At 41.3% G+C, this 15106-nt stretch overlaps 1 protein-coding gene across 2 annotated transcripts in view; it reads left to right on the top strand.

Moving 5' to 3' along the window:
• The window catches only part of LOC126354701 (venom carboxylesterase-6-like), a 201424-nt gene that overhangs the window by 68876 nt on the left and 117442 nt on the right, over positions 1-15106 (top strand). The window contains exon 9 of one of the 2 annotated variants that reach the window (XM_050004520.1): positions 11385-11520. The exons of the other annotated variant lie outside the window; for it this stretch is intronic. Coding sequence (XP_049860477.1) covers positions 11385-11520 — 136 coding nt within the window. The remainder of the gene's footprint in view (positions 1-11384; positions 11521-15106) is intronic. 2 annotated transcript variants of the gene reach the window in all.

A 15106-nucleotide genomic window follows, 5' to 3' on the forward strand; every position in this document is an offset into this window, starting at 1 on the left:
CAATCTGTTCAAAATGATGTAATCTGTTTCAAAAGCTCGGTCAACTGGATTTGATGGTAGACTTGATTAACGTCCCACGTAGGAAGCAGCGAGCACCAGGAAACCATGTAAAACAGAGATGCAAGTCAGGTAAGTGGACTGACTCAAGAACAACCTTTTTATTTAATCCCTGAGTATTGATGACCGGTCGATACACCGATCCCTGGTGCTTGGGAACCGAGAAGATGAGCGAGGCGTAGGGGACAGTAGGACTGCTGGTAACACCATATGGGAGCATCTGCTCAATAACTGCCGCAAGATCATTTTATGCGGCGACAGTCGATAAGGCGAGTCACGCGCCAGAATGTCATCGATAAGACAAATCCTATACTCGATACTATCTCTGACGCCCAGTCTCTCGGTTTATAAATCATGGAATTTATCAGGAACCCGTAACAAGGCCTGAGTCTGAGATTCCACAAGATGGTTCACTTGACATTTACAATCTCGGCTCATGATCACAATAACCCCTGTTACCGCGAATCACTGACAATTTAAATTGCCGTTGACAGCAAAACGTAAAGGAAAACTGTCTGTTAAAATAATTCAAAATTAGACCAGCATGCTGAATGCAGTCACATCCGAAAATAATTTTCTCACATAATTGTCTAGTGCCCACAAAGCGGAAAGGTAAAGGAAAACCCTGTGTGGAAATACTCACATTGAAATGACCAACCAGAGCCAACATTTGTGCATTTGTAGTACGACACTCTTGCTGAAACGATTGCAAAGCGGCAGGTGTGCAAATATTATGATTCTGAAGGTACCAATCATTATTGATGAATGAAAGACTGCGCCCGGAATCGATTAAGGCACATACCGGTTCACGGTTGAGTTCGGAGCAGTCAAAAGGCAAAACGGCATTAACGGATACCCTACTGCGTTAACCAGCTTTAATAGGCGATTTAACCGTCGAAACGCCTACTTCCATCTGGTGCAGGTGTTTGGACATGACTTTCATGCCACTGTTCATCGGTTCACAAAATTACCAGGATTCCCGCAACAGACACAGCATTTTATTTTAACACTCCTATCATTTCCGGAGGCGGGCACGTCGGACTGAATGCAAACACCCGTTACGCCTTCCCGTCGATAGTCGGCAAAACGCACATAAGCGATCCTCAGGACCATCTAGCCAACTCGATAAACGTGGTTGGCCTCTCACATCATATTAGACGTGACCTGTCTCTATGACACTAATAGCAGTCCGTATTGCATCAACATATACTGGAGAGTTTACTCGTCATTCTCTCCCTGAACACGAAGAAAATATCTATTAACCAACTAGTTTTTAATTCGAGGAGAAACTTTGTTCCTAATGGTGTCCTTCCTTATTTCTTTCAGGCTTCACTGTCTACGTAAGACTTCAGCAACATAAGATGCTATCCGCTCCCTGGCCGGAGGATATAGTAATCGCAAAATCACAAGATGAACCGTTCCCAGTACTTCGGCCTGTTTTTCTAACCGAACTAGCAGCCACGGTTCACGTAAAATCTTCAATATGTAGCACCTTCAAACACTGTAGTAGGTGCATAACAGGATTAGGCAGTTCAGTAAAAGGTTCGGATACATATTCACCTCCACTGTGTCTAAAGGAAGAACTAGCAGAACCTAGTAGGCAAGTGTGGTTCCGTTGTTCAACCGCCACTGCAGAACATTGAGATCTAATTGTAACTCCGTGACCTGACACAAGAGCTTTTCTAAAACAATGCCATCCTCCTAACTAATCTGGAATTGTTTCAAATCACGGAGCCTGTTTAACAAATGACTAATCTGTGCTTGGATATTGTTCACCTATCACGACGGACAACTACCTTGCAACATATCAATCGTATCACTCACATTCGAAAGAGCCCCAGAACAATAAGACAAGGCAGGACTTATCTCGTCAATTCGCCCCTTCCGCAACGGTGTGTCCAAAATATTCCGTGATCGCGCGGTAAGCTCCACAACCGTACCGGTCGCCTGCGCTCGTATTTGCCGTTCATAAACTAACTGCTCATTTTCTAAAATAATAATAATAATAATAATAGTCCAAGTCGACACATCCAACGTTTGCATGAGATCAATTCCAGTGCCTGAACCTTCCTGCAACTTAATGACTAGACACAATCGCAAGCATTTAACATAAAAACGAAAAAAATTAACACTGGCATCATAAGACAACTGTGAATGATGTCAAAACTGCCTCCCTGCCCAGAGCATAACCACGTTCTGCTACCATTGAAACTGATTTTACCAGACGCGAGGTAAAGGCCAGTACAAAGACTGTAGTGTGGAAGGCTAACCCAAGGGTAACACAACAGGAAACCTATTCACAGTTAAAACTTTTTAACAGAAAATTTATTTGACAATTGGACAGCTAAATTTGATCTAGCAACCGTAACTAATTGCATGTATTTGTGGTAGTGCAATCATAAGAAAGAGAAAATAAAGTTTTTCCCCCGATCTCACTCAGCTTGAACAATCTCAGTATATTTAAAATAATGATCTCTTAAAGAAGGATAAAAATAATGATCTCCTTACAGAAGGTAAAATTTTTCTTAAACACCCTGTATTATCTACGGTTTTAACAAATCTCATACAAATGTTCAGAACAATGGTATTATAAATAAAATTTTCGATTTACATATATAGAAATTATTATGGCAATTAACATCTTGAAGTACTACCAACTTCCTGGATTTGTGCCAGAACTTAAGACGAACAAATACTGACGCTAAGAAAATGACATTAATTTTATAACATCAAGAATATCAACACAAATTAGACCGTTAGCCACTTCATTTCAGACCGAGCGAGGTGGCGCAGTGGTTAGCACACTGGACTCGCATTCGGGAGGACGACGGTTCAATCCCGTCTCCGGCCATCCTAATTTAGGTTTTCCGTGATTTCGCTAAATCGTTTCAGGCAAATGCCGGGATGGTTACTTTGAAAGGGCATGGCCGATTTCCTTCCCAATCCTTCCCTAACCCGAGCTTGCGCTCCGTCTCTAATGACCTCGTTGTCGACGGGACGTTAAACACTAACCACCACCACCACCACCACTTCATTTCAGAAGTAATCACTTGTCAAGACACACAACTAGCTGAAATCGCAAACCCAAAATTCTACAACTGCCCAGTAGTAATTTACAGATATTAAAAGGTGATTAAATGAACTTCGTGCATTCGCACAGAATGCAAGAAAATATTGCCAGTCAGACACTTAAATACATTTCATTTGCCAAGTGTCAAGCAGATTAAGACAGGTACCTTAACAGAATAATCTTAACACAACTATTAAATACAAGACCAAAGCTCCAACGCTTTCTCCTTCGCTACAGCAATATAGCAAATATGGTTATTGCATTGGGGGTTTCATTCCTCCATCAACTGATAGGAGCACACCATTTGGACCGCGATAAACAAATTGAATTGCTTGCCCAATAACACGGAGGGAAAGGTGACCAATTATAGGATCCGAGGAGTTGTGCACTAAACAGATTAAGTCTGTAACATTACTAAGGAGCAACAGTTGGCCACACCTAAAGCTTGTATTGCTTAAATGGGCGCTTCGAATATCAGCATTGAAGCAAGGTTTAACTCCGTTATCTGATAAAAATGAAAGCTGAATGTACGAAGTTAGTGCCAGTCTGCACTAATAAGGGTCAGTGTATGTCAATACAGCAAGAACGGCTCGGCGAGGTAGCGTTTTCAGTTGTGAATACTGATAGACTAGCCCATGTAATTCAGCTGAGGAAGCTGTACCACAAAATCGCATGCAAACGTATGCTTGAGCGAATACACTTGTGACACTTTTAACAAGCATACACAGTTCCAAGCATAAAGCTCGATTCATGAGAAACATTCACTACCAACTCATGATCCCAATCCACCAGTTTGCAAATATTCGTTACACTCAGGTTCGTCTGAAGCGCAGCAAGGTTCATAGTTTTCAGTCGCCGGTATTAGTCTCATGAGGCACCGTATACGATTGTATCGATAGGTACAAGGACACCAATTCACAGATCCACGGATCACCTCAGCGAAAGACAATCTTAGGCAACAAAGGCAGGCAGGTCCCTGCATTCTGTGTGGACTCACAGCACTCCTCAAAACTCCCTCTCGCGACCTCCGTCCTCACGCATCTCGCAATTCGCGTAGCAACGACCAGTCGCAGCTAGTTTGTGTGCACCAACTCTCGAAGTTCTTCCAAAGATCTTCTTTCCGGAAAAAAGCATCCTCTCGCATTGAGCGCCAAAACTCAGTATATATTAAAATCAATTATTTTGTTTCAGACCATTAGTCATGCCGTAGCTGAACATGTTTTTCGAGGCGGAAACCAGGAAATAAAATTACAATTCAAGAGAAGACTTCTGACTTTGTGAAAAGTGGGAGAGTTTCACAAATATCTGTCGGTTCAGTCCTGTTCATGCTGCATTCAGGCGCATAATTCATTATTTCTGTTATTAATTAATTCTACACTAAGATTGCGTACCAACCATCGTCAGTCCATAAGTGCTGGCTTTACAAAGGAAAGCTAAAGGTGAATCCTAAAATTTATGACAGTGGCAGTGAAATTTTCAGCATCAGGCATCTTTTTAAACGTATCTCTTCCTCACTGCGTTATTAAATTGAAAATCGTGAAAGAGTTTCTGTGTTTGCGCCGTTAGTACCATCCAAAACACTGACTTTTACATAGGAGCCATCAGAAGAAACTGTTATGGAAATCTATACGAATAGCAGAAACGAGAAACTAACCATTAGAACACGCAAAAGTTCATTGTTGTTAAACAATGTGCAGATGTTAAGCCTAACTTGAGACACTGTGAGTCCAATTTACTGTTCTTTGTAGAGTTTATAACCTACGCATTTATTCGAAGTTGGTAGTTACACCTATTCTCATACAGGTGGCAAATTACAAGTTCTGGCTAGTTTAAAGTGATTCACTTTTACCCTTTCCATAATTATTGTTAACTTTTCATAATTACTCTGTAAGGTGTCTCAGTTTGTTGTTGACATGTAACTGATGCATCGCCATGAATAGTGATAATGATCGAAGGTAATTAATCGAGGTTGGGCAAGTAGCGAATGTCGTAGGGAGTAAACGCAGCGAGTATGTGCGCGCAATTGAGTCAGAAATTTATAAGAAAAAGATTAATCATACAATGTTGGCTTTCACAGCTGGCGTCTTTTTCATTAACGCTGATGAGCTGACGGGTCGTCATCAACGAATAAAACTGCGTTCTAATGTTTCGCCTACAACTGCGGGAGCCATCTTCCGAGGTAAAGCGGTTACTGCTTGAGAGGCTCTCGCATTTATAGAAAGCATATGGGGCACCACCGTAAGTCACGTGATCCCCACTGTATGACTATCTCGGGATAGTATCATCATTATCAACCAAAAATAATCAATTGTCATTCTGTTGGCGCGAAATCGACACCCATATTTTATCTAACTTCAAAACCTTTTTCTTTTCTGTTAAAATTATCATGGTGTTTATGATTTCTCTATATTACATGCGTGCATAATAATGCGATGTCCTTGCTAAAACTTTTTTCTCATTGAATTTTATTTCATGGTTTTCACCTCTTCTTGCTCCTCGGACGATAAAAAAACAGTTCTGCAGAACAGAAACTTGTTGTTGTTGTTGTTGTTGTTGTTGTTGTGGTCTTCAGTCCTGAGACTGGGTTGCTGCAGCTCTCCATGCTCTCCTGATAACGACATCCTCTTGAGTACTCCCAGCCCGGAGATCCGAATGGGGGACTATTTCACCTCCGGAATATTTTACCCAAGAGGACGCCATCATCATTTAATCATACAGTAAAGCTGCTTGCCTTCGGGAAAAATTACGGCCGCAGTTTGCCCTTGCTTTCAGCCGTTCGCAGTACCAGCACAGCAAGGCCGTTTTGGTTATTGTTACAAGGCCAGATCAGTCAATTATCCAGACTGTTGCCCTTGCAACTACTGAAAAGGCTACTGCCCCTCTTCAGGAACCACACGTTTGCCTGGCCTCTCAACAGATATCCCTCCGTTGTGGTTGTACCTACGGTACGGCTATCTGTATCGCTGAGGCACGCAAGCCTCCCCACCAACGGCAAGGTCCATGGTTCATGGGGGGGAACAGAAACTTATCCATCCGAAATATATGGCCTACCAAAAGTGCATAAGCCAAATGTTCATCTGAGATCGACTGTGAGTGCCGTAGGATCTCACACTCTTGAAGCTGCCTGATGTCTCCTTATCGCAGCAGTATGTTGGTAGAAGTGACGGTTTCATTAAAAACTCTGTGCATTTTATTTCAAACTAATGGAGATTAACGTGAGCCCTAGTGATATTCTTGTCAGCTTTGATGTAGTGTCCCTGTTTACCATGGTTCCTCTAAACGAAGCTATCTCAAACATAGCAGACATTTTTCCGACTGACATAGTGGTTTTATTTAGACACTGCGTTACCCGAACATGTTTCCAGTACAATAACGAATTTTACGAACAAATCGACGGGCGGCTATTGGCTTATTTCAGCTTTTTCCAGCTCTCTCTGGATGTATCTGTAACAAACGGGTGGACGGGACTTTGGGCCACAAGGTATACAGAAAGGACACACACACGACGCTTCCGCAGGGAATCAAACCATCATCTAGACGAAAAAGAGGCGTCATTAAAATATTGGTGAACAGAGGCAACAAAATCTGAAAACCATTTTATTTTCAAGATGAATGAATTACTTATTACCAGCCTTCAAGAAAAATGAATACACTGGTAAAGAGAGTGATCGAGCACTCCATCAAAGAAGAGAAGCCGGATGTTGTCAGCAATAACGACCGCACCTGGAAAAGTCTTTCTACCGTTTATTAATAACATTAATGATAGCATCGGTAAATTTTTGGCCGACTATGGGGCCGAAACGATTTTTAGGCCGACCAAGAAGATTAATAAATATTTAAGAACAGCAAAAGATGCACAGTATCCCCTAGCAACACAAGGGGTGTATTAAATTCCGTATAGTTGCCGACAAGTGTATACTGGAAGTACGAAAAGAAGTGTCAATACCAGCAAAGGCAAACATAAAAAGAACAGCTGGTAAGACATATCGAAAAAGGATTCAAATGGCTCTGAGCACTATGGGACTTAACATCTGAGGTCATCAGTCCCCTAAAACTTAGAACTAGTTAAACCTAACTAACCTAAGGACATCACACACATCCATGCCCGAGGCAGGATTCGAACCTGCGACCGTAGCAGTTTGGCGGTTCCGGACTGAAGCGCCTAGAACCGCTCGGTCACCGCGGCTGCCTTGGGACGTATCGAAAGAACATGTTTTTTGAGAAGGAAGCCACCGCACATTTTCAGAAACTTCTTCCTCAAATTATGGGTTATGTTAGATACTAATAGACTTACCTTGGTCAGGAATGTCCATTTTACCAGTGCTACTCTGCTTTTGATTCCTCTTGCTGCGTCTGCCATTAGATATTTTATTGCCTAGGTAGGAGAGTTCCATAACTTCAACTATTTCGTGACATCAATCCTGATGTTAAATTTTTCTCATTTCTGCCACTTCTCATTATATTCGCTTACCTTCGATTTTCCTTCAGTCCATATTCTGCACTCATTAGAATCTTCATACAACTCAGCAAACCTTGTAAATCTTTTTCACTTCCGCTCAGTATATCAATGTCATCAGCGAATCATATCACTGATATCTTTCCACCTTGAATTTTAAGCCTACTCCTGAACCTTTCTTTTATTTCCATCATTGCTTCTTCGATATACTGATTGAACAGTAAGGACGAAGGGCTACATCCCTGTCTTGCACTCTTTTAAATCCGAGCACGTGGTTCTTGGTCGTCCACTCTTATAATTCCCTCTTAGCACTTGTACATATTGTATTTTATCCGTCCCTCCCTATAGCTTAACCTTATTTTTCTCGCTATTCCGATCATCTTGCACCATTTTACATTATCGAACGCTTTTTCCAGAGCAACAAATCATATGAACGTGTCTTGATTTTTCTTTAGTCTTACGTCCATATCTGGCCCAACGTCCGAATTGCCTCTCTGGTGCCCTTGCCATTTCTAAATCCAAACTGATCGTCATTTAACACATCCTTAATTTTCTTTTCCATTCTTCTGTACATTATTGTTGTGAGCAACGTGGATTTATGAGCTGTTAGGCTGATTGTGCTACAATTGTAGTACTTGTCATCCCTTGCAGTCTTCGGAATTATCTCGATGATATTTTTCCGAAAGTCAAATGCTATGTCTTCAGATTCATACATTCTACACTAACGTAATAGTCGTTTTGTTGCCACTTCTCCCAATGATTTAAGAAATTCTTATGGAATGTTATCTATCCCTTCTGTTTTAATTGATGTTAAGTTGAATTCTGATTCTAATGTTGTATCCCCCTTCTCTTCTAAATCGTTTCCTGTTTCTTCTTCATCACACCAGGGAAATCTTCCCCTCCATAGAGGCCGTCTGTGTACTCTTTCCACCTATCCGCTCTCTCCTCTTCGTTTAACAGTGGAATTGACGTTGCACTCTTAATGTTGCTGCGTTTGCTTTTAATTTCATAAAAGGTTTTTTTGTGTTTTTTTTGTTTTTCGGTTTTTCAAAGTTTGATGAATCAGTCCTTCTGACAATTATTTATTTTTGTAATTCTTCACATTTTTCATGCAGCCATTTTATATCAGGTTCCCTGCACTTCCTCTTACTTCGTTCTTCAATGACTTGTATTTCTGTATTCCTGAATTTCGGTGAATATTTTGGTACTTCTTCTCTCATCGATCAGCTGAAGTATTTGTTGTGTTACCCACGGTTTCTTCGCAGTTACCTTCGTTGTACATAGGTTTTTCTTTCCAGTTTTTGTGATTACCTTTTTCGAGATATCCATGCCTCTTGAACTGTACTGCCTGCTGAGCAATTTTTTATTGTTGTATCTATCCTGAGAGAACTTTCAGCGTATCCCGTCTTTGCTTGGCACTTCCCTAACCCGCTTTTTTGCATATGGATTCTTCCCGACTAATCTCTTAAACCGGTCTAAGGAACTGCATTCATGGACTGTGCGGCTGGTCCCTGCGGAGGTTCGAGTCCTCCCTCAGGCATGGGTGTGTCTATTTGTCCTTAGGATAATTTAGGTTAAGTAGTGTGTAAACTTAGGGACTGATGACCTTAGCAGTTAAGTTCCACACGATTTCACACACATTTGAACATTTTTTAAATCTCTTAAACTACAGCCTACTCTTCATCACCATTACATTGTGATACGAGTCTATATCTGCTCTTGTGTACGTCTTGCAATCCAGTATCTGATGTCCGAATCTCTGTCTAACCATGTTATAATATAACCTAAATCTCCCGTATCATCCGGTCTTTTCCAATTATACCTCCTTCTCTTGTTGTTTCTTGAACTCATTATCTTCTGCTACTAGCTGAAAATTATTACACAGCTCAGTTAGCCTCTCCCCTCTCTCATATCTTGTCCCAAGCCCATATTCTCCTATAACTATTTTTATGCTCTTTCCCCTACAATTGCATTTCATTCCCCTATGATTATTAGATTTTTATCTCCGTTTACGTACTGTATTACGCTTTCAGTATCGTAAAATACCTTCTCCATCTCTTCATCTTCAGCTTGCGATATCAGCATGTGTGCCTGAACTACCGTTGTCCCTACTGGTTTGCTGTCGACTCTGATAAGAACCCTCTCAATGAAATGTTAGCAGTAACACACCCTCAGCCCTGCCTTTCATTTCGTCACGAATCCTTTTCCCGTTACACCATTTTTTGTTGCTGTTGGTATTACCCTATACATCTGACCAGAAATCCTTGTCTTCTTTCCATTCCATTTCACTGACCACTACTATATCTAGATTGAGCCTTTGCATTACCTTTTTCAGGTTTTCTAACTTCCCTAGCACATTCAAGTTTCTGATGTTCGATGACCTGACTCGTAGAACGTTATCCTTTCGTTGGTTGGTCATGCTTTTTCTCATGGTCACCTCTCCCTTGGCAGTACCCTCCCGGAGATTCGAAGGGGAGGCTATTCCGAAATCCTCTGCCAATGGAGACATCATCATGACACTTTTTCAATTGCAGACCACATGTCGTGTGCATAAACATTATGTATCTTTAACACAGTGGCTTCCATTGCGCCGGCCGGTGTGGCCGAGCGGTTCTAGGCGCTTCAGTCTAGAACCGAGCGACCGCTACGGTGGCAGGTTCGAATCCTTCTTCGGGCATGGATGTGTGTGATGTCCTTAGGTTAGATAGGCTTAAGTAGTTCTAAGTTCTAGGGGACTGATGACCTCAGATGTTGAGTCCCATAGTGCTCAGAGCCATTTTTGGCTTTTATTGCCTACTACATCCTTATGCCGTTGATCATTGCTGATTCTTCTGCCTTTAGGAGCAGTTTCTCACCCCAAGGACAAGCTAGTGACCTGAACCTCTGTCTGCCCCTCCACCTTACTTTACAAGGCCGTTGGCAGGACGGTGTGACTTCTTGTGCCAGAAGCTTTCGGCCTCCAATGATGATTATTAATCAAAATCTGATCAGTGGTGGATTAGGAACTAGGGAACCAGAACGTTTTGATTACTTGTCAGAAACGCTACCCCTAGACCACGGATACAACAGAGATACGTGAATACCATAATAACTTTAACAGAGAATAAGAAGTTTTGAAGTTAAATGAAATATGTATGTTGACTTTGCACCAACAATAGATTCTTTACAATCGAGTGTACAGTCAGTTATGCAGTCGGCATTATGTGAGTTATAGTCCTTCTCTAAGTGTGCTCTATAAATGCGAGAGCCCGTGAAGCCTATGTAGAGGCAGTAGCTGTTTTACCTCTGAAGACTTCACCCGCAGTAGGAGACAAAACATTAGGCAGCAGTTTTATACGACATGGAAGTATTAACTAAAGAGTAAATGAAAAGTGTTAGCATTACATTATAGTCAGTGGCAGAACAGCACGTGAATTCTGTTAAGTGAAGCAACACAGTAAGGAAGGTGATGGATACACCGAAGTGTCAAATTCGTAAGTAAGTACAAATAAAGGTAATGACTTCACCAAAGCATCAAATTAATAACGAAATATAACGAATTTTTGAACAGCTGTTCACATTTAAGAATGACTAGATGGAAAGCTGATGGTCTGTACAGAGTTGAACAAGGTGTGACACCACTCACAAAAAGCATTTCCCAGAGGGTTATAATCGATTCCACTCTACTGTTATTTAACGTGCAGCATTTTCATCAGTGTTATCGTAAACACTTCACAGACTAGCAGGAACGTCTGAATGCAATTCCAGATTTAAAAATTGAAGTGTAAATCTTCTGTGACAGAGTGACCTTCTATGTTTCAGGTGTGGCCCATGCGGACGACTTATTTTACTTATTTTCGAACAACCCTTACTATCCAACATCTGGTGACATGCCCGAGAAGGATTATAAAGTCGTTAAAGCCATGACAAAGCTCTGGACAAACTTCGCTAAAACCGGGTGAGTATGTATCAGACGCAATAAATAAAATTTATCAAAAGGATATATCGTTCCAACAGTGTGTTTCATCTTGAAATTGGCTGTCAGAGCCACTGTATTTAATGTAATGGACACGCTCCATATTTCTTACAGTGGTTATTCAGAACAACAAACCTCGATTTACCTCGCGACTGACAGTGGGAAACTGAGTGTTTGGACTTTGAACGTTTACTGTTGACTTTCATGAATCAATATGCTGCCAGAATGCCAGACCGTCGTATGACCTTTCCCTAAGGCAGCATACGACCATGAAATCCAATAAAAGAATGTAGCGCCAAATGTAAAAAGACCTGTTAAAATGTGTCTCCGAGTTTGAGGCTCGTTGGCTGTGGTCGTTCCCAGTAAGGCGGCCACGCACCAGTGGCACTCACAAAGTATTATTTTGCTATTTCCCGGAAATACTCTACTGGGCGTTAAAACTGCAACACCAAGAAGAAATTTAGATGATAAACGGGTATTCATTGGACAAATATATTATACTAGAACTGCCATGTGATTACATATTCAAGCAATTTGGGTTCATAGATACTGAGAAATCAGCACCCTGAACAACCACCTCTCGCCGTAATAACGGCCTTGATGCGCCTGTGCTTTGAGTCAAACATAGCTTGGATGGCGTGTACAGTTACAGCTGCCCATGCAGCTTCAACACGATACCACAGTTCATCAAGAGTAGTGACTGGCGTATTGTGACGAGCCAGTTACTCGGCCACCATTGACCAGACGTTTTCAGTTGGTGAGAGATCTGGAGAATGTGCTGGCCAGGGCAGCAGTCGAACATTTTCTGTATCCAGAAAGGCCCGTACATGACATGCAACGTGCGGTCGTGCATTAACCTGACTAAATGTAGGTTTTCGCAGTGATCGAATGAAGGGTAGAGCCACGGGTCGGAACACATCTGAAATGTAACGTCCACTGTTCAAAGTCCTGTCAATGGGAACAAGAGGTGACCGAGACGTGTAACCAATGGCACTCCATACCATCACGCCGGGTGATACGCCAGTATGGCGATGACGACTACACGCTTCCAACGTTCGTTCACCACGATGTCGCCCAACACGGATGCGACCATCATGATGCTGTAAACAGAACCTGGATTCATTCGAGAAAACGACATTTTGCCATTCGCGCACGCAGGTTCGTCGTTGAGTACTTCTTCGCAGGCGACCTTCTCTGTGATGCAGTGTCAAGGGTAACCGCAACCGTGGTCAGCTGATACCCCATGCTGTTGCAAATGTCGAACTGTTCGTGCAGATGATTGTTGCCTTCTAAACGTCCCCATCTGTTGACTCAATGATCGAGACGTGGCTGCACGATCCGTTACAGCCATGCGGGTAAGATGCCTGTCATCTCGACTGCTACTGATACAAGGCCGTTGGGATCCAGCACGGCGTTCCGTATTACCCTCCTGACATCTCTGATTCCATATTCTACTAACAGTCATTGGATCTCGGCCAACGCCAGCAGGTATATCGCGATACGATAAACCGCAATCGCGACAGGCTACAATCCGACCTTTATCAAAGTCGGAAACGTGATGGTACGCATTTCTCCTCCTTACACGAACCATCATAACAACGTTTCACCAGGCAACGCCGGTGAACTGCTGTTTGTGTATGAGAAATCGGTTGGGAACTGTCCTCATATCAGCACGTTGTAGGTGTCGCCACCGGCGCCAACTTTGTGTTAATGCTCTGAAGAACTAATCATTTGCATATCACAGCATCTTCTTCTTGTCGGTTAAATTCCGCGTCTGTAGCACGTCATCTTCGTGGTGTAGCAATTTTAATGGCCAGTAGTGTAGCTTCACTGGTGGGCCAGAAATGCGTGATGGAAAAAATTCTTCAATTCTGTCTAATGTTTCCTAAAATAATGTTTATTTCATATATGTTTAAATGCGATATGAGCAACGACTTATTGAACTGCGAACTCCTTCAAGAACTTACACAGTTTTGAACATCACATTGCTGTTCATAGCTAGCAACCACGAACCTGCTGTGGAAAACTTATTTTCTTGAACTCTTATAGATATTTTGCAAGTCTCTAGAGTTGTACGAAATGTTCCGAAAAACGTTTAGTAGCGACTAATGCGCTGAACATCCACAGTACGGGTCGTGCATCCATTTGCTTATACAGTAGACTAACTCTGGAAAATGTGCACTGCCCTTGTGTAGCTGCCATTCTGCAGTTAAAAAACTCACAAACTGTATTTATTGTACATATTACTTCTAAGTGTATATCTTAAGAAGACGTCGTTAAAGATTACAACAAACAATTTTTCAAATCAGGCATGTATATGAAGAAGTGTAAACTAGTTTATAAAAATTACACGCAAATGTACGAGTTGTATAGACCCCGCACAAATCGAACGTAATATGAAGACAGTATGAGTTTCTCAGATCCTTACCTAATTTTTCCTAGTGAATGAGTTACTCCAATTTATTACTTGATATGTGTTTGCTTTTCACGTAAATCTGTCTTGAGCTGTAAGACTGGATGTAGGCATAAACTTCCTTAATAAATAAATTAATGCTATTTTGATATTTTAATGAATGTTCGCAAAAAGACCGTAGTAGTATCCTCTGTAAAGTACTGCATTCTAATTAAACTTTTCTGGCACATGTTTTCGTGTTCGACGTTTTACACGCGCAAATACCTAATTAAATATTATTTAAATTGTTTATTATTTGAAATTCACGATTCATGTGAGTACATCCTCTGATAATGTGAATTTTGATGTATATACCTTTGTTTCGTTTAGACTACTACTATTTTGTTCCGCTTACCTCGTAAATCCTTCAGATTTTTTCCAATACTGTTTCCTATTTATACATACTTTCGAGAAATTGTTTATTTACTTAAATGGATTTAAGAATTAGTTCTGTGTTAAATGTATGGGATTTAAAGCGACGATACACAACCGATGCCTCAGATACCTCAACGAGTCAAGTCAACAAATCAGGTTGTGCAGTGCCACACCAATAGTGATCAATAAATCCGCTGGTGTTCTCGTAAGCTATCCTTACATGTGGGCACAATAAAAGAATGAACCAGCAAGCTTGCGTCCTAAACTTTGTCAGCCACATCCAATAGATGACCAACAGGTACAGAATTATATTACATAGAGTTTATGGGTTAAAATGAGATTCGACCTGCAAGAGAAAGCCGAAGTTGAGAATATATTTACTACTAGTAGTAACTCAAACAATAGCTTTAGTAGTTGACATCACAAGAATGTAAACATAATTTCCACTATTAAAAATTTTGCACTGGATATTAGTGATTTTCTGGCAACAGCAGTCACTGCTCTCTCTCTGTACCATTTTTACTCCCCAAACTAACCTCGGATATCAAATTAACGATCCCTTTATGCCACGGAAATTGTCCTAACGACCTAACCTTCTTGTACTCAAGTTGTCCCGTTAATGTCTTTTCCCTCAACTCCATACAGTGCTTCTTTATTAATTATTCTCTTTGCCCATTACTATTGAATTATCTTCTGTAACACCTCATTTCTAAAGTTTCTTTATTTCTCCAGAATGAAGTT

This window comes from Schistocerca gregaria, chromosome 3 (genome assembly GCF_023897955.1).
Source record: "Schistocerca gregaria isolate iqSchGreg1 chromosome 3, iqSchGreg1.2, whole genome shotgun sequence".
NCBI classification, from domain to species: Eukaryota; Metazoa; Arthropoda; class Insecta; order Orthoptera; family Acrididae; genus Schistocerca; species Schistocerca gregaria.